Consider the following 21456-nt stretch of genomic DNA (forward strand, 5'->3'; position numbering starts at 1 on the left):
GAAAAGGGGTAGTATTGCCAAACCATTGCAAATCTCGCCCGCACAGTATTTTAGATGGAGAGGTAAACTGCCCGTCATCTGCATTAGTGTATAGCAGTACTGCTAAAATGATCACATTGTATTATATACTGTCCAACTCTCTATAGCCGACTAGTGTCAACCACAACATGCGACACTTTAATAAACCACTTTTACTGCTGTGTAACCATCGGGAGTGGAACATCTTGACCTCATGTCTAGCAATCAGACACGCTAAGATAGGCAGGTAAACACGGCTTAGGTGTAGTGTGTCATAGTTTGAAAACACTGTATCGTATTTTTATAAGGGTCGGTGATACTTTTGGAATGGTCTACCCTACTTCTGATACGGTTGGTCATACTTTGAAAACAGCTTATAATATTTTTATAAGGGTGTGTCATACTTTTGGAACAGAGTGTCATACTTTGAAAACAGCTTATCATATTTTATAAGGGTGTGTCATACTTTTGGAACAGTGTGTCATACTTTGAAAACAGCTTATCATATTTTTATAAGGGGTGTCATACTTTTGGAACAGTGTGTCATACTTTTGCGCTGGTTATACATTCTCCCGTCATTTTAGTAGTAAAATCTGTGAGAATTGTAACGAGGCTAAGTTACACTTTTGGGAGGATTTGTCATACTTCTGGAACGAATTGTTCCACGCTTGGGACGCTGTGTCATACCTTTGGTAGGAGTTATACTTTCTCCGCCCTTTACTGTAGATAACATCTGCAGAAAACGTACAACATGAATGTCGAACGTTTCGAAATGTGTTTAAATTAGATAAGGATTGAATGCTACTGATTAAGAAAGTACGTATTGAAACACACAACCTAGAGGTGTGAGAGACAGCTGTAACATCGGTATGCAATTCATGACCTCGCGAACGGCCATGACTCCTCTGAGAGGACTCTCTCCTTTTATGACGTCACAAACAAGGACACGTAGGTGAATTTGTATTAACTCGTCATACTTCAACAACGTCATGCTCGATCACGAGGTGATGACGTTGTGTCCTTTGAATGGCTGAGCCCTGCTATATGACGGGGAGGGACAGGGGCTGTGTTACAACTGATAGGATGGAAGACTGGGAGGCAGAATTATTCTCAATGGCATCAGAAGGGGCAAGAGTGGAGTCACTGCTGCCAACGCGAAGAGAATTGGGATTTAGAGCTGATGTCGGTGGAAGCATCAGCACCATCGCCACCATCACCATACCAATCATCATCAGCGTGTCCTGCATGGCAGTGTCGTCAATGCCGGGGTGTCTACCAGTCTATGCAAACGGGACTATAGACTATAATGGTACATTTCAGTGCGTATATTGTAGTACCATCCTGAAGGACACATACATGAGACGTTTGACGCACGGTAGTAAGTGTCATATCAGGCTTAAGGATGACAATTCATCAGTGTCAGTGCACTCTACAGCTGTGAGTCCACCTCACACCACCCAACGGTCCTTTTCAGGACCACCCATCTCTCCTAAAGAATGCTTTGTACATTGCAAACAACGATAGCATATAGCTTGTTTTCTCCAGCGGCGGTAGCACGCGACCAACGCCGCATTATTCGCGACCCGTGAACCTCTAGGTTGACCTATACCGTGCCTTCACGGTTACTGAAACCAATGCCTCGTGATTCGACGATCCGCGCCCCAGAGGTAATAGCTCGCTAGACAGTCGCTCTCTACTATAAAAGCCTTAGCTCGCCTCCAGCTGTATAATAATCTTTTCCTCACCTCGCTCCATTCACCATTACCTATGGTCATGTCTCTACAGTCAAACGACCATATGTGTAAGAACGACGACGTGTTCCAAATAAGCTACGCCCTGACGAACGCCCTGTCACACGTCATGGTGGCTCTGCGTCTCAGTATACAATCCTCCAGCCTGTCACTTCAGGGGACCAAAAGAGACCACACCACCACCAACAACAACGACGACGCAGACCACCCGACCACGACCAACAACGGCAGCAGCACCACCGAACACCACCACGAAAAAAACACACTCACGGCGACGACAACCACGAACCACCACGCCGAAGAAGCCAACCACGCATTAAAGAGAAAACTCGCCGACGACGCAACCATCGGAAGAAGCAGAAGAAGAAGAAGAAGAAGAAGAAGAACCCTACAGCATCACCGTCGCCTATGCGCGACACCGAGGACGGCGAACAGCACCGAGGGAAGGAGAAACCAACGAGACATCGAAGTTGCAGAAGCTCGTGGCCGAGCTGATAGGCAGTACAGTAGGCCCGATGCTAGTGTCTGAACAAGCGCACGCCCTCCCTTCTCGGGCGGTCGATTATAACAACGATGATGATAATAATATATTTTGTTTTAAAAAAATAAACGAACGGATCGCGTGTTCCGCTGGAAATGTATATTCCGCTATTTCTGTCGTTATTCTCGCGATACCCCAACAGGGTATGTCGAGGTCTGGATTGGAAAAAGGGGTGCATGGTTGTCACAGGGGTTTTTTAGAACTTTCCCCGTCATACTTTTTAGATCAGTTAGTCGTACATTGTGTGCGACGATGGATACTTTTAGGAATAGCGTGTCATACTTTTGGAACGGTATGTCATACCTTTTGGCGTGATTATTCGTTCTACCCATACTTTTAGCAGTAAAATCTATGGAACGGGTTCACGCTAATGACACGATTTTGAAGGGGTCTGTCATACTTTTGGAACAGCCAGCGTGTGTAATTATTAGAACAACGCGTCATACTTTTGAAACGACGTCATACATTTGGAGCAGTTAGTCGTACATTGGGAAGGACGTGTGACACTTTTAGAATAGCGTGTCGTAATTTTTGGGAACAGTGTGTCATGCCTTCGGGTGTGGTTATACATTCTCCCCACACTTATTTCAGTAGTAAAATCTACGGACACTAGAAAACCCGAGACAGTAATACGCTGCTTTTAACAAAGACGCCACGGTAACGCTTTGATAAGATTATTTATACGCCGCAATGTTAGCGGTTAATTTACGCCATTCCTCCGTGGAGATAGATATACCTAAAATTGTCTCTTTACCAGCTATAAATTGCCTGATATCTACGATGGGTAAATTTTCTTTCAAACAAACGGAAACACGTTTTGTTGTCGAAGGCGTAGCTGATTGCATACACTTTCGTTATCCGTTAGATTCACACCTGTTCCCGCCGCCAAATGACCCGGGTTGTTGTTCCGTATGAGTGGAGCGGTAAAGCTATCAGCTGCAGCACGCGATAGCTACCAATAGCCCTAGGGCCGTCAGACACGCATGCTTTGATACACACGAAGTCTCTTTCTCCGTCTCTTGCCGTGGTTTCCATTTTCAAATAAAGACAATCCTCTTCGGGGTATTCGACATTTTCAACGCGATACACGCGCACGCAACACAAATACGGCATAAGCGTATTCCCTTCTACTGCGTACACTCTTACCCCTTTTATATACTGTCGTGTTGAGAGAGAGAGAGAGACCCCTTTATATACCGTCGCGTTGAGAGAGAGAAACCCATAGCGTTGTCACCACCTCCCGAGTAAACATGGACGACTATCGCTGATCGGCAGAAACGTCTAGTCGACAGAATTCATTTCCAATTCCCCAAGATATTCAGACTCTTAATAGGAGGTCCTAGCGGTGCGGGTAAAACCACTTTCGTGAAGCACATGCTAGAAAACGATATAGATGGTCCGTGGCCTTTACTACAAAAATTACCAGACGTTATAGTATGGGTCTACAGCGAAACGCAACCCGTATACGACGCTATAAAAGCCACCTGCGTCAGGGGGAGGTATCGACATTCATTTCAGTGCAAAAGATTAGTGACGACGAGAAGGTTACGTTGACGCTTCCAAGTATAACTGGCTAGTCGTCGAATTTTACGCGCAGGCGATTTGACAAAGGAGGACGAGCAAGAGTTACTTAGATGGTTCGTTAAGAGATCGCATCACAGACAGACCAGCATACTATACTTACAACAGAATATTTTTCGCGAACACCGTTCCATAGAACGATCAGTTTAAATTGTACGCATTATTGTTGTGTACAAGAATCCCTCGGATAGAAGCCAGATAGAGAATTTAGCTAGACAAATATTTCCGGTCAGTCGGGCTTTATAAGAGAGGCTTACGCCCAAGCTACGTCACAACCGCGACACTTACATACTGCTGGATTTAACACCGAATCGCCCGACGAATTTAGAGAGCGCGTGGAAACCAGTTTAACAGAGAACACGGAGAAATAGACGTATACCGACCTAAGCAAAAGTGAATAGAATGGATTGCCATAACGCTCAGAGTTGCGTTTGGGAATGAAATACTGAGCAGACGACGGTCGGGGAAGCCTACGACGGACGAAGACCAGGATAGCAATAGTAGTAGCAGCACCTATGACGACGACTATTCTTCGACGCCATACGACAACTACAGCGATGACTCTAGTACTAGTATAGACGATAACGACGACGTCTACCACCACGAAGTTCTTCTTCTTCGTTTGGGGACAGCGAGCGTTGCTACATTGTCGGGACGATGTAGCTTTGTATAACGCACGACGGCGATAGCAGCAGCGATACCGAGGGACGACGTATACAGCAGAGAACGTGTCACATTAAGCCCCGGCGGCGACGCAGGGTGGTGTGCGACGCCAGTAACAACAGCAGAGGTCAGATAATACCTCCTATACCAATACCCAAGATTGTTCTGAAAAGGAAATAAATAACCATAAATACGAAGATCGTGAGTTTTGTCGCCATTTTATTGTACACCCTCGAGTAGAGGCGACACCCTGCCCCTGACACGAGTAAATTCAATCGAAAATATGCGGCCGCTCTAACGGTAAATTACACTCGACCTCGCTGTGGCGCGCGGAAGAAGAACACCGGGTGGTAAGCGAAAAGGTGTCGCCAAAGGCGATTCGGTCAACAGGGTTAAAGCCAACGCGGACATTATACACTACTTATGTAGGGCCCCACCCGCTGTCAGGCGCCGACTTCGTTAACTGTTTACCCAAAGAAGTCATAGACGCTTTTAGCGAGACAGCCGTTAATGTGTATTCCGGCAATTTACCTATGACAGATGATCAGAGACTCGGGTTAAATCGCAAGAAAAGAGCTCTTCATACCCTATGCCAGAGACACAGAGTTTCGCGACGCTGGCAAGAGGAAAATATTGGCGCAAAGGGGTGGTATATTACCATTGTTGTTGCCTCTTTTAGCTCCAGTCGTAACAAACCTCATATCGAAAGTGTGGTAGGGTCTATTACAGGCTCCAAATAACCACGCGATGTCCTCCTTTACTAAGATGGTGGTGCTACCTCAGGCAGCCGTATTCCGACTCGTGCATTCCTCTCGTGATTTAATGGTCAGGGTCTCGGGCAAGATACTCTCCTCTCCAAGGAAATGCTCTTTAACGAAAGAAAGGAGAGACAATTTAGATGAAATGAGAAATGTTGTGTATGACGACGACGGCGGCAGTAGGGGATGTTGCGAATAGGGACGTCATCCGTGCGGTTAAACTACACGAGAAAATGTTGCGCTATAACGCCCTATTGGAAGACGCCTTAGATTTACAGTCGAGAGCCCGGTGTGGAAGGGGTAAACGGGAGTCGAGATGATACACATTTTCCCAGAAGCCATTAAACGACGCTTAGCGTAGCAACGACTGTAGCTCCCGTGGTTAAGCTGGGAGTAACAACATCGGGTTTAGATGCCACGCTTTCTAAGGTTTTGACCGATTTACATAAAACGTACAGACGAGATGCTAAAGATATTACCGACTTTATTAAAAACGATCCAGACTTGGGAGTGTCGGACGAAGGAACTTTGAGCTATAAGGGTTCGTCTCTGGGACCGGAGACCTTGCGGGACGTATTACACGAGCTGACGAAAAAGAGGGGTAGTAAATACAACGAGGTAGCTGCTTTCCTGTCGTCGAGAATGGCAGACACTGGCGCGAGCACTGGCGCTACTAAAACAGGTTATACACCGAGGGGAGCTTAACACTCCTAGGAGGTCGCGAAGGAAGAAGAAACGAAGCAATGAGGAAGTCTGGAGCTCGGACAATGCCGGAGGAGGGGAAAGAAAGGGCGACACGGTGGGTCGACAATTATCGACAATAGCTGGAAAGCTATTAAGCCTTACTGGCTGAAATGGTTGAAACGCGTGTATTATGATGTATCGAGGGTTTTGATTCACGGGTTGGCCTCTTAAGAAAATTATCGGAGGCTAGGCAGCGAAAGGGTTCTGTCAAACCTACTCCTGCTCAGGTGACGGTTTGGTTAAAGAGACAGCCCGCTTACAGTCTACATAGGCCTCGCCCGCCAAACGCTTTCCTAGAACACCCTATTCCGCTACCATATGTAGAAAGGATCAGTTGTGGCAGGCTGATTTGTCGGACGTGTCGCAGATTAGCAAAGTCAACGATGGTTACAAATTTATATTATGCGCTATAGACGTGTTCAGTAGATACGCCGTTTGTCGAACCGCTCAAGGATAAAAGGCTAAAACGGTGACCGACGGTTTCAAAAGAATTCTGAACCGTGCTAAGCCTCGTCTTTTCCATAGCTTAATGACCGATAAAGGTAGCGAATTTGTCAACAGTTGTTTTAAGCATCATATTAGGAACGTTCTGGGAAATGTTTTATACTAGTCAGAACGATGACGTGAAATGTTCCGTCGTGGAAAGATTTCAGAGAACTCTAAAGACCCGCATGTGGAGATACTTCAACACTGTGTCGCAACCTCGGTATGTCGGGTATTGGCTAAAATATTGAAAGCCTACAATAACGCATACCACACATCCATAGGACGTAAGCCTAGCGACGTGATAACTATTCTCGACGAGATAGCGGTATGGAACCACACGCGCGAGGCAGCAAACGCAGTCAAAAGATTCCCCAAAACGTGAGAAATACTTATTGTCGCAAACACCAGTCAGAATTTCGACGAGTAAAGGAATTTTGTTAAAGGTTACGAGGCCAATTGGACCAGGGAAATATTTTACGTGGTCAACAAAGTTAGATATAGGAAACCGACTGTCTATAAAATACGCGACTACAATAGAAACGCTATAAAGGAACATTTTACCGGGATGAGTTACAAGTCGTGTCGGAGCCAGAGGCGTCACGAAGTAGAAAAAGTGTTAAAGAGAAGGGTCAATAAGACTACGGGTAAAAAGAAATACTGGTTCGATGGAAGGGATACCCGAGCAAAGAATTAGACCAATGGCTACCAGAAAGTCACATGGTAGGGATTTCCTCAAAAGGGGCTGACATGCATGAGGAAGCTACCACTACACACCATCCTGCTATGCGTGCTGATCGTATGCTACCTGTCGCTGAAAGGTACCACATTGTCCGATCTAGCCGAGGATATAAAGAAGGTTGAAGAACCGTTGTTTGAATTACTGAAAGTATCGCTGTCTGGCGCTCGGTTCATACCCTCCCGGCCCTTTAAGAAGTCGTGAACAGCAACAACCCCCGTCTGTCACCGAACGTCAGCGTATGGGAGAACAGCACCGCCGCATTATGAATAATCTTGATAAAGCGACAGATTTTACATTACCCTACCAGCGATGCCAGTCCGAAACTTCGACCGGATAATGTACAACACACCTACACCGTAGATTTACCATACCCTCTGAAGGTAAACAGAAAGGATAATTGGAGGGTTGGCGTTAGTACTGTGCAGATACCCGTGACATGGCACAATTTACCCGTTCCTCATAGCGCTTTCAGCGGCGTATATGACTGTCCCCGTCCGTGAGAGAGTGTATAAGAAGGGCATGGTGAGAAAGGATAGATTCGGTTTAGAAACTAAATTTCTGGGGCAGATAATGTTGCCGCAAAGGAATTATACGATCGCGAGACTCTTAGATACCATGAATAGTTCCATCAACAGCGGTTGCAAAGCGTGGCGTGAAGAATATCATAAACATAGCGATGCAGGGGTGGTGTGGAAATCGATATAGAATTGATAAGCGCCTAAATAGACTAGTAAATATGTGTACTCCCAGGACGATTTAGTCTACATGGCCTCGGGCTTTGTGGAAAGCGATTTCGAGGGTCCGATGCTGAAGAGGTGAGACATGTTTTAGGCAATTGTGGTCCTAGATTCGACGTGTCTCCTTACTTGGCTTCCATGCTGGGTTTCACAACCGTAGTGCCCGAGGCAAGGGGCGACACCGTGTATCGTGCTCGACCCAGAACGACCCGTAGCCGATCACGTGTTCCAATTTCTCAAAAGAACAACTTTTCCACAATATATGCGTCTATGCCGACATTATAGACGACCAGATAGTTGGTCACGCAATGGCGCCTCTGTTGACATTGATACCCGTCAAAGGAAAATGTTAAAAGATGAAGTATCGCGGAGCGAAAAGAACCCTATTCAATATCTGTCTTTAAAATTTGGCGAGATGCGTTCTGTGACTATTCTTATAAGAGACGATCGCGGACGACCCGTATCATTTGCTAGCGGTCGGTCGGTGGTGATACTCCATTTTTAAAGCGAGGATAAGCGCGTAAGGGATGTACGGGAATCACATACCGGTGTACGTGGGCAGGCATTATGGTCAAGGTGGTGCTGGACTCGGGAATATTTTTGGCTATAGGTAGAATAGCGATGCCCTGCTAAAGTCAGCGGGTAAAATACTATTGAGGGAGGGAGCCAAGGCTGCTGCGGGTGTTGTGGGCGGCGTGGTGACGGGTAGTGCAAAAGCGTCAGAAAGTATAAAACGGCGTAGTAGCAGAGGCTTAAAAAGCGGTGAAAGGTGTTTTGGGATCATTTCCATCGGGGACGTCGAGCCATAAGCTTAGACTCGTTAATGCGGTACTCAGACACCTCGTAAAAAATACGCCGTCTAAAAGAGAATTCGGCTGTTGGATCCCTCCGAGCAGAAAGAAGCGTAGGAGAAAGTCTAAGAGGCGTTTGGTATTTTAGCAGAGATATCATACCATCCATCCGCGATGTCGAGGATATGGAACACGCACAATCGCGTAAAAGCGAACTGGATTTATTTTCATTACGGGTATGGTTTCCCACGATGGCGGATTCACACTGGACCAAATATAGCCCGTTACAGGCCTCGGACAGTTGGACGGCACCATAAGGTTTGATATCAATAACCCTATAAACAGCTACGTAGACTTGGCCGAATGTTACCTGAGAATTGTATGCGAATTTAAGACGACGGATGGTCGCGTGCTACAGTCGCTGACAATGTGATGCGCTGATGGGGAGGCGGTGACTAGGCGTAGAGACATTAATGCGCCCCGTGACAAATACTCTACATTCTCTATTTCGGAGGTGAGAGTAATAGCGGGCTCTAATCAACTAGAATTAACAGACAGTTTGGGTACATACCCGTACAGAGCGTGCATAGAAACACTACTGAGCTGCGATAAATCGCAAATAGAAAACAATTTGGTAGCACAGAATTTCAGTAAAGATAAGGCGGGGTGTTTTAATAACTTTTCTCTAGGCAATGAAGATTCCAACCCGCATTCCTTGAAACGACGGCAAAATGTGTGCCCAGTAGGCCCTTAGAACTCGTTGGAAAATTACACTCTGATTTGTTCATGCAGCATAGATACCTCATAGACGGGGTACCTTTAAAAATCGAATTGATACGTAGCCCGAATAACTTCTATATGTTACACTCCACTACCGGGACGAGGCCGATTTTCGCATACCGGTTATGCTTGCCATATACTCTCAGCCGAATTTCATGTCAGACAAGTAAACGTAGCACCAGCTATTAGAGATACCCATATTAGAGGTTTGGCGTGGAAGTACCGTGAAATATCCCATAGCCCAGGTGAAAACTACGGCACACGACATTCCCCAAGGACTGAGAGAATATAATTCGAACATTTAATAATGGGTCACATTCCTAAAAGAATAGTACTTTCGGTCTCGTTGACAACGAATCCTTTTGCGGGGTTTCGAACAAAAATCCTTTTAATTTCCAGCCTTTTGGATTGACGGAAATAGCCGTTAAAGTAAACGGTCAGGAGGTAGGCAAAAGATGCCATACCGTCAATTTCGAACCCGACTCTACACGGATGTATCAGACATACCTAGAGCTGTTTAGAAATACAGGGGTTTGGGAGAAATTCCATGCACACAGTAACTCTCAAAGAGTTTTAGACGGCACTACATTGTTTGTGTTCGATTTAACGCACGATTTAGGTGCTGACATGTCACACGTGTATCGAAGAGCTCTGGTAAGGTCGGCATAGAATTGACATTTTTCGCAGCCTACGCGAGCTCTGACGTTGGTGTGTTATAGAGAGCTGGACAGCGTAATAGAATTTGATCACTTTAGAAATGCCGCTATACACTGACGTAGACGAGGGACGAGTTACATATCCTTCTAAAATGTTATGCGGTCGAGATTTGGAATGGTTTGGTAAAGTAATGAGCCTTTCCTTAAAAACAACTATGGCGGCATAAGTAGCAGAGATACTTTGGAAGAGGTGTGTGGTAATAAAATAGTCGGGATGAAGAGACTGAAATATCCTATATTGTTTATTTGCAACACGGACAGAAAAAGCGAACCGGGAAGTCACTGGCTCGCTTTAGCGTAGAGGCACCCGGTAGATTACACATGCACGACTCGTGCGGTATAGATTACACGCGAATATGGCCCGAATTTCACGATTTTGTGACAAAATACGGTCGTTTGCATTATTCCTACAACAGAGTTCGTGTGCAAAGTCTATCGTCAGTAGCTTGCAGTCACCATTGTTTATATTTCGGTAGCTGGCGATCTCGAGGTATTTCTAACCACGATATAGTTAGTCATTTCAGTAAAAGTAACACGCTTGCAAACGATTCCATGGTTTTCAGATGGTATGATAATGCCAAGAAGAATATACTCGAGAACTTTAAGAGCTATGGATTTTGACGAGGGAAAAATTAGGTTATTGATAGAGCTGTAGGAATGTTGTCGATTTTTTCCCCGCCGTCACCTCGTCGCAAAACCGGTCTTACTAGGCAACCATACAAGGAGGTGTCAACCCCTGCTTTTAGCGCTGCACGCTGACAGGTACTCGCGGCGATAACGACCGTATTTGATGTAATAGGTATAATTATGTCCAGGGCGAGATTTGACCCTTACCGTCCAATGGCAGGGACGAGGGGCCCTTAGGTCCCCTATTCTTTTATGCGTAACGCTGATGGTGTCGAGAGTATCACGCACCCCAGCACGCAGTAAGTAGTTGGAAGCCGTCTGCCCGAGAGTGAGGTTGTATATTTTGAGTGCTCCATTACAGCGATGTCCTGCTGCTCGTTCCCGATTAAGTATAATGATCAGAAGCGATGGAGAAAGATGTAAACTTTTCTTCAATAAGAAGGAGAAGTATCGCCATCAAAGGACTCTGGAAACGAAGACACCTTGTCTGTGGACGGGAAATATGGTATCCAACGTTTCAGCGATGATGATGTGGATTCAAAATTACCGTTTAGCAACAGGAGAATGGAGGAGAAGCGGTGATAGACAGTTCGCGGGTACCGCGGAGAGACGCGTGGGGAACCTAGGAGGCTACTGACGGATTTAAGCCAGAATTACTGTTCTACGAAGCAATGCTCAGCGGCTACGCCAGGATGGTTTCTTTCAGGACTGGCCAGAACAAATGGTTCAAAAGGGAAGACAGCTAGCCCGGAGAGGATTCTTTTATACGGGCGTGGCGGACAAGGTCGTATGTGCATGGTGTGGATTAAGACTATGGAAATGGTGTGCAGAAGACGACATAGACTTTGAACACAACAGGTTCAGCCCGTCGTGCGCATTTCTCAAAATCACGTGCCCCGTCAGGTTTGATACTGACATGAGATACTGATAACTGTTTTGTAAACTTAGTTGCTTTGTGGATAGAAATGTAGATGTGCATATTTACGAATAAAATTTGTGAAATGTTGTTTTTACTAGTCTCTGTTGTGTTTTATATAAAAGTGTTGACGTTGTCTACCTCGTGGGTATGTTTTGGGGTGGTTTAAACAACGAGGGATACGGTGTTCGCGCGGTCTAGTATTGTAGAGAGCTTTATATAGACTGTCCGACTCAATATCTTCTTTGTTGTATTTGGTAGAATATAACCGCCTTCCCGTGTTGTATTGTAGAGAGCTTTACATAAACTGGAGGGTGTGTTATTTTTGAGTGTCTTGTTACATTTGTTTTGCTGCCTAGTATTGTAGAGAGCTTTACATTGGCAGTACGACATTTACAGACCTCCTTCAAAATTATTATTCATTCCCACTTTGGGTTTACGATACGAGGTAAAGAACGTAACACTCGGTACCACTCTTGCTGCTTTGCCGTTTTCTACCTCACATTTTGTTTCATGTAGAATATCGCCGTCTTACCGTCTTGTATTGTAGAGAGCTTTACACAGACGGGGTGGTCGTGTGATTAAGAGTGTCTAGGTGTTTCTTGCGGTCTAGTATTGTAGAGAGCTTTACATAGACAGCACGAGATTCCCTAGCCTCCTTCAAAAACTCAAATATTATTGGCACGCTAATGGTGCATTTATGAGGTAAAAACACGTCTGAGAGCAATTGAGAATTTAGCTTGACGGATGGATTCTTATGGTGGTCATTTTGGTCTGTGTGACGTCATTAGTAGATGTCATATCTTGTGGCGCACACACACACACGTACATGCACGAACACGTACTAAACGACCATTACCCTTATTTGTGACAGTTCAATGACCACGTGACGTCAATACCGTCGTTGTAGGGCGTGACGTCAGGGGTGGTAGTATATTTTCGAGGTTGCGTCACCATCAAGTGACGTCACTACCTTCGTTTGTAGGTCGTGACGTCACGAGACCTATCGTCGTGACACGTCATACGTGTATGACGTCAGTGTCGTAGTATATTTTCGAGGTTGCGTCACCATCAAGTGACGTCACTACCTTCGTTTGTAGGTCGTGACGTCACGAGACCTATCGTCGTGACGTCATACGTGTATGACGTCAGTGTAGCAGTATATTTTCGGGGTTGCGTCACGTTACGTCACCTCGGAAATGTGCTGCTACCATACTACTAACCTGCCGACAAAGGACAGTAAAGCAACTAGAGTATCACTGATATATATGTAAAACTAGTAATTGAATCTAAAACATTTTAACTATAGGGGACAACACAATATAAAAATGGGCTATAGATCGCCAACAACTGAAGGTAGATCACCATACTAGGAGCCATGGGGATCTCAAATATGTAGCAAATGCTCATCTCAAACCACAATCAAGCTCCCCTCGTTTGATTCTCTCTGGCGTCGTACTATACAACAAGGATACCTCCACACCTCTGTCACGTTTGTCGATTTATCGCATCGTTCCCCAGTTATCAGCAACCTTACTTCGTTATCACAATCGTTACTTTGCTCCTTCGTTACTTCCTTACTTCGTTACTTCCATACTTCGTTACGTCGTTACTTCCATACTTTCTTACTTCCTTACTTTGTTACTTCCATACTTTCTTACTTCGTTACTTCGTTACTTCCATACTTTGTTACTTCCGTACTTTGTTACTTCCATACTTTACTTCCATGCTTTGTTACTTCGTTACTTGGTTACTTCCTTACTTCCATGCTTTGTTACTTCGTTACTTGGTTACTTCCATACTTTGTTACTTCGTTACTTCCATACTTGGTTACTTCGTTACTTTGTTGCTTCCTTACTTCGTTACTTTGTTACTTCGTTACTTCAATACTTTGTTACTTCCATACTTTGTTACTTCCTTACTTTGTTACTTCGTTAGTTCGTTACTTCCATACTTTGTTACTTTGTTACTTCGTTACTTTGTTACTTCATTACTTCGTTACTTTGTTACTTCCTTACTTGGTTACTTCGTTACTTTGTTACTTCCTTACTTGGTTACTTCGTTATATCGTTACTTCCGTACTTTGTTACTTTGTTACTTCGTTACTTCGTTACTTCGTTACTTCGTTACTTCGTTACTTCGTTACTTCGTTACTTCGTTACTTCGTTACTTTGTTACTTTGTTACTTTGTTACTTTGTTACTTTGTTACTTTGTTACTTCGTTACTTTGTTACTTTGTTACTTCCATACTTTGTTATCACAATCGTTCCACTCGCTCTTATCAGCGGTTATCATGTTCAGTTTCTTTGGAAGACTGACAGCCCAGGGAGCCCAGACCACCCAGGGACCCCAGGCGACCCAGAGCCTCTGTTTTACTGGAATATATGTGTCCCTTACTCTTGCAGACAGTATCTATCGAAACATTTAATAATTCATTTATTTTCTTTTGGCAAAACGTAACTCAGCTTTTACATATGTAGGTAGCAAATGCTCATCTCAAACCACAATCTAGTATATCTAGCTCCCCTCCTTTGAAATGGTTTCTCCCTGATGTCGCACTATAAAACAAGGATACCTCCACACCTCTGTCGATTTATCGCATCGTTCACTAGTTATCAGCATCCTTACGTCGTTATCACCATCGCTACTTCGTTACTTCGTTACTTCCCTACTTTGTTACTTCGTTACTTCCATACTTTGTTACTTTGTTACTTCCATACTTTGTTACTTCCATACTTTGTTACTTTGTTACTTCCATACTTTGTTACTTCCATACTTTGTTATTTCGTTACTTTGTTACTTCCATAATTTGTTATCACAATCGTTCCACTCGCTCTTATCAGCGGTTATCATGTTCTTCGACATCATCTACTCCGTTTGCCACACCGATGGCTACCGCACCCGTTCCCACAGCTGCACTTGGAGGTGCAACGGCAATAAATGTGAGTAAACAAAATATTTGTTAATGTTTCTGTATCACTCATTCAACTTGTTCTACCATATGATTACAAGTTCTTTACACCCTTACCGTCTTATTCCTATGTAGCATGTGATTCAACATGGTTGTGTGCCTTACAAAGGTAGTGGGTGAGTGGGAAAGCACTGACAAGTCAGCATGTATGAACGTGTGTAACCGAAGATCGGTCAGTTTATTTTAGGCGGACACTTTAACCACCAGTCTACGCTGACGCCTTTCACGGGTCGTGTGACAAATGTGCAGACTGATGGCGTTGACGTCAGTCAAGGTACTGTCTTGTCCGGACTCATTTGAAGACAGGTGTCATATGGCTGAGGTATTGCTAGATGCGCAGTTAATGTATAAACAAAGCGGAGTAATTCAGTAATCGTTTACATGGACACGCACTTGAATATAGACATCAAAATTGATAAATAAAGTAGGGTGACCCGTCTTATATTTGTTGTTACAGCTTGTGGAAGTCCGGTTCCAGTAGCTGGAAGAGGAGCTCAGAAGGTCTCAGGAGGAGAACCGGCAGCTGAAGCAGGAACTCAGCCGACTGAAAGCTAACGTAAGCCAAACAAGTTAATGTGAACAGTATAACTGTGAAGTCGTGCATACGGCATTAGCAATATGTCTTCTCTTTGCATAATAAGGTAATCGATTACAGGCCTGCTTCAAATATCTCAGCGCTATTAATGTTACTTCACCATATATTGTGACCACTTCTTGGAAGTTTTTCCTGATTACTTTTTTCTGTCATTTGTGGACACATCCACCTGGACCACCTAGCATTTCCAACCTAATACGCCAAACAATATACAAGAGATAAAAGTGAAGTGTTTTCATCTGTGTATGTGCATGAACACAGGTGTACTCTCTGTTCTGTATCCGTTTGGTTTTACAACAGTCGGCAAACACGGCAACATCGGCGGCAGCAACATCAGCGGCAGCGACATCAACGTTAGTCAGCGTAGCCACTCAGACGGTGCCAGTTGTAAGCATGATTCCTTGTTCTGACTATGACCAATGACTGATTAACAAGCAGCTTTATACCTGATAGTAATTTCAATCAGTTACATATTGTTAAATGTGACGGTAGGAGTTCCCATTCCCCCCATAACAACTAAGATTTTTAAATTAATATATGCTAAAATTATTAACAAAACTTAAAACAACAATTACCAGGGAACTAACAAAATGACTAAAAGTAAAACATTTACGTTAGGTTAAGGTTAGGGTTGGGGGGACGGAAGGAACTCTTTACGTTCTCCCTAACTGGATGTACAAACTGAACTAGTGAAGTCTTAATGTGTAAATGTTAATGATTACACTCGATAAACACTACTTCATCCCTGCAGGTTTTCCTTCCGTATCCGGCATCGACCTCCGCCTCGATTTCCACCTCTACTTCCGCCTTGACCTCAGCCTCAGCCTCGACTTCGACATCGGCCTCTACCTCAGCATCGACATCTGTAGCGACAGTCACGCTGGCGACATTGGCAACTGTGAGTAACCAAAATTTCAAGAACAGTTAAACTCGCTTTTACCATGTTGACCTGACATTTCTAAATGACCTTAAACACTGCAATAAGGATCATCTTGATTCCCTTCATTCTGCATAATCGTCATTTTCCACCCATGTGCAGAACAGTATAATCAACATGCTACCCATGAGGATGTTGGGTTGGAACTTATCTCTGGTAGTGGGTGCTGGACCATCTGATCTATTAAGTAGCCTCCTCCTACCAGCACAAACACTTGGTAGACTGAGTATCATTTTGATATGGAACCCGATTATATGGGCCATTGATCACATTCAGTTTTGTCTGTCTTATCCACATGGCATTATTTTCAAACTATTTTATATCTTCAGTTGCTCACCTCTGAAGATCACAATTCAGTAAACTATGCGTGTCGTAAGATGCCACTAACGACATCGGGTGGAGGGACTCGCTTACTTGCTTCACACATATCATCGTATCCCAGTTGCATAGTTCGATGCTCATGCTATTGATCACTGAATTGTTTGGTACAAACTTAACCAAACCTGCAGAGGTTTTCAATTCTTTGAAGAGAGTCGTCCTTGGGGTACATATTATGCATTTTCCGGCTGAAAAATGTCCTGTGACAGTTGTATCAATGTTTTTTGAATAAAAAGATTGAACAATAAATAAACTCTTTTATTTATTATACGGACCCTACCTCCCGGAGTTACCTCCCTTAGCGCATGCGCACCAACTGGGTAGGCTCCTAGACCCGTATCATCATTCCTTCTGCTGAATTCTTATCAGTGAACAGAATTGCGGGGAGGCGGGAGGGCCTACCCCAAGGACGACTCTCTTCAAAGAATTGAAAACCTCTGCAGGTTTGGTTAATTCTTTTTCAGAGAGATCGTCCTTGGGGTACATATTATGCATAAACACAGACTCCCAAAGACCGGAGGCCAGGGAGGAGGGAATTCTGTCCAAGCACACACAAATATAGCGATCGTATCATGGAAAAAAATTGAACAGACGCCATAACACGCACCTGTCACTTGTCCCAGTTTCGCTTCCGCGAGAGGCATTATCGGAGGGGAACTGACAGGGAGAAATTGTGCTCAAAGACGACCTCTCTAGCATAATGAGACATTGCACGTAGTGCGAATGTCAATGAATCCCCACCCACTAAGTGGCTACATGAGAGCACCGTAGGGAATGCAAAATACCACTCACTAACGATATAGTAACTCCGTAGAGAGAATCGAAGGGGTACAGGTTCTCTGAGTGAGCTCACAGTAGCAGATATGTCAATAATGGAATTATTGTACAGTAGCGTCAAAACAAACCAATAAACCAAGACTCACTCGATCAGGGTGGCAGGACACTGTCCACTGGGAGAGAACAGTGCGACCAAAGCTCGCACGATTACGGGAATCGCGTGTCGAGCTGATAATGGCGTATGGCGTGCTTGGCCGGCTCCAAATAGCGGTGGAGCAGATCTCTTCAATGGGGAGTGCCGATGCAAAAGCTTTTGGCTGCTACTGCCCTGACCGAGTGAGCCTTCAACCCCTCAGGGGAGGCTTGCCCTTAGCCTGATAAGCGGCACAAATACACGAGACTAGCCAGCGAGACAAAGTCTGCTTGCTGCGCTGGCAGACCAGCCTTCCGCCACCGTAACAACAGAACAGCTGGGTACCCGTACGGATCCCCTGCGTTCGTTTGATATAGACTTTGAGCGTCTTACGGACATCAACGGGTGAGTGCTCGTAGGAGTGGTCCCGATGTGGAAGGCTGGGTAAGAGTAGGAAGTTCGATAGGAGCTGTCACATGGAAAAGCGTGATCGACCTTCGATCGGTAAGTATCTGGGGGGCGAATACTGACACGATCCGTGTGAAACACAGTCAGCGCCGGGTCGGACGACATAGCATGTAAATCGCCGACCCTACGACCAGATGTTACCGCCACCAGAAAACAGCTTTCCAGGTCAACAACTGAATGGAAATAGCCGATAGGTGTGAGAAAGTGGGACGGACAGCCAATCGCGAGCACGATCGACAAATCCCAAAGGTGGACTGGTTAAGCCTGAGAGCAGGTCGAATCCGTTCCGGCGCCAGAAAGCGCTAATACGAGGGTGCTGCCCCAGAAGAGCACCATCGACAGGGGTGAAAAGTGGAAATAGCGGTGGAGTAGCATGAATGGTCGGCCGCCAGGCCTTCTTCCAAACGAGCTTGCAAAAACTCCAATACTCGGACTAAATCCGCAGAAAAGGATCTGCAATCCCCTTATCTGAACACCAAGCGTGCATAAGCGGGACCACCTATCCTCGTACTGAGCGTTTGTTGAATCCGCCTCGAAGCCAGAATTGTGTCTGCAACTGCTGCAGGAATTCCAGCGTGCCTCGAGGTTAGACCTGACAGAGGCCAAGCCACCCACTGAATCCGTGGATTTGGGTGGGGCACCGTTCTGAGTGAGAATGTCCGGTCGCAAAGGTAATAGAACAGGAGGCTGAGCCAGAAACCTGAGAATTACCGGAAACCAGCTCTGTGACGGCCAAAGCGGTGCCAGTAGCACAAGCAGCCGAGCTGGCTGGGTGGACAGCTGTGAAAGGACACGGGAATGAGTGGTAACGGCGGGGAGCCCAGAGCACTTTGCCCGTCCAATCCAGCAGGAAGGCGCGACGCAGCGCCCTGGGTCGGTATCGAGAGCAGAACACGGGTGTCTGATCGTCCCGTCGGACGCAAACAGATCCACCTCGAACGACCCGTACAACTGGGAGATTACTGTGAATATCTGCCTGTCGAGCATCCACTCGTGCGGGGCCAGGATCCGGCGAGAGAGCGCATCTGCTCGCACGTTCTCCAGCCCCGGGAGATAAACAGGGAGTACCTGACAATCGTACTGGTCGCACCAGAGGAGAAAGTCCCACGCTTCCCGGAGGAGCGCTGGGGACACCGTGCCTCCCTGCTTCAGGATGTACGACATGGCCGTCTGGTTGTCTAACTGAAGACGGACTACCTGGCCACGGACATGCTCTCTGAAGCGCTCGAATGCCAACCGCACAGCTCTCAGTTCCAACACGTTGATGTCCGGAAGCCGACAGACTGCCCAGAACACCCCCCCAGCCCGTGAGGGACGCATCGGTCTGAACGGTGAGAGCTGGCGTCGGGATTTCCAAGGGGACCCCCCTGGTGAGATTCCCGACATTTGTCCACCACTGAAGGTGAGGTGTCAACCACTCGGGGACTGTGAGACTGCGCTCCAGATCCTCCGTGTGAGTCCACAGCCGAGCCAAAGCTTGCTGTATGGGACGCATCCTCAACCGAGCCCGCCACACTACAGAGATCGTCGCCGCCATATGGCCCAGTAGACGGAGCCAAGTCCGTGCTGGTGCCTGGGGCTGGGAGAGGAATGAAGATACCATCTCCCGAACTCTGGTGACCCGGTCGGGTGACAAGGAAACGAGATCCTTGTTCGTTTGGAATCGCTCCAAGAAAAACCAAGTCCTGGGTGGGTACCAGGTCGGATTTCTTGAGGTTGATGATCCACCCCAGTCGAGTTAGAATGTCTATCACTGTGTGAGTAGCATCTTGACTCGCTGGCTGTGTTAGTGCTCCGAGCAACCAGTCGTCTAGGTAATGGTAACAACGCCTTCCTTGCGGCGAGCTAGGGTAGCTGGGACTAACATGAGCTTGGTGAACACCCTTGGGGCGGTCGATATGCGAAGGGGAGCACCCTGAATTGGTAATACAGCCCATCGTAAAGAGAACCGAAGGTACTGCTTGAACGATGGATGTATGGGTACATGCGAATCACATCCTTTAGGTCGATTGGCGTGAGCCAATCGCCGGGCTGAACAGATGAGATCACCGAGCGCAGTGTCTCCATCTTGAAGGATGGTACTTCGAGCATGCGATTTAACCCCTTGAGGTTGAGAATCGGACGGACCCCGCCGTCTTTCTTCGAGACGAGGAAGTACGTGGAATAAAATCCCGCCTGTTCCTCTCCCGGTGGAATGCACTCGATTGCGGACTTGTCCAGCAGAGCCTGAAGTTCGTCGCGCAATATGTCCGCCCTGGCTTGACATGACGGCACCGGAGTGCGACGTATGCCGGTGAAGTCGGGCGGACCTCGCTTCCACAGTGGGAGATGGCCTATGCTGACCGTGGCCAGCACCCAAGCGTTGTTGGTAGCCTTCTCCCATTCCGGCAGGAATAGAGAGAGGCGGCCTCCCACTCGGATATGGGGTAGGAGCGCGTGTGTAGACCCGAGTAGCGGTCCCGAGTCCTGGAGGCAGGCCAGGCAGAACTGGTGCCTCCGCTCTCATGGGGCGGGTGTGCGCAAGGACCGGAATACCAGGAATACTCAACGGTCCCTGCGCTAACTCCGAGAGGGGGACTGGGAGCCCCTCCCTCTCCGGAGCAGCCGAGGCGTCCGGATCCGAAGCCAGAGGCAACGGATCTACAGACGCCTCAAGGCTGAGGGATCGAGCCGAGCCCGGCGATCCCACCCCCGGACTCTCCGCCCCCCGTCCGGAGTGGGTGAGGAACTCCTGCCGGAGACCTCCAACCGACTCCTGAACGAAGGACTTCACGGAGTCCATATGCTGCTGAAACATAGATTCCATTACCGACATGTCAAAACCACTCGAAGTGGCAGGAGAGGGGGAAGGGCCTCGGGATTTTTTTCCCTTTTTGGACGTTCGTTTTGTTTTAGACGGGGGGACCTGCGTCAGGTCCCCTCCCGCCTCACGCATCTCACGATAAAACAACGTATCGGCCGCCCGCCTCTTCTGGGCCCGGGGGGAAACGGCCAGACAAATAGGGCAGGAATCAGCGTCGTGTCCCGTCTTTTCCAGACAGGCAACACAGTTTGTATGACTGTCGGCCCGTGGGATACTCCCCCCACAGACCGAACAGGATGAAAAGGCCTGAAAACAAACACGCAAGCATGTTAGTTAACGGCGGCCAGCAGCATATAAACACGTAGAAAACATTGAAAAATACGTGAAGGTTACCACGGAAAGTAATAGTTGGTTTTAATACGCAATATTACGACCACGCGGCACGCTAAACTTCCCGCCATGGCAGAGCAACACTTGCGTAAACCACGGGAAAGTTCGCGTATTAGAATTAATACAAAGTCACAATGATGAAACAACCAACTGTAA

At 46.5% G+C, this 21456-nt stretch overlaps 1 protein-coding gene across 1 annotated transcript; it reads left to right on the forward strand.

The window, feature by feature from the left end:
- The first annotated feature begins 1101 nt into the window (after positions 1 to 1101).
- On the forward strand, positions 1102 to 2264 carry LOC124262487 (50 kDa gamma-zein-like). The gene is made up of 2 exons (XM_046696992.1): positions 1102 to 1327; positions 1927 to 2264. Exons 1-2 carry the CDS (start codon positions 1102 to 1104, stop codon positions 2262 to 2264), a joined length of 564 nt encoding a protein of 187 aa, XP_046552948.1.
- The last annotated feature ends 19192 nt before the right edge of the window (positions 2265 to 21456 follow it).

The sequence above is a fragment of the Haliotis rubra genome, unplaced genomic scaffold, assembly GCF_003918875.1.
Source record: "Haliotis rubra isolate DU_JTF1 unplaced genomic scaffold, ASM391887v1 Scf84, whole genome shotgun sequence".
NCBI classification, from domain to species: Eukaryota; Metazoa; Mollusca; class Gastropoda; order Lepetellida; family Haliotidae; genus Haliotis; species Haliotis rubra.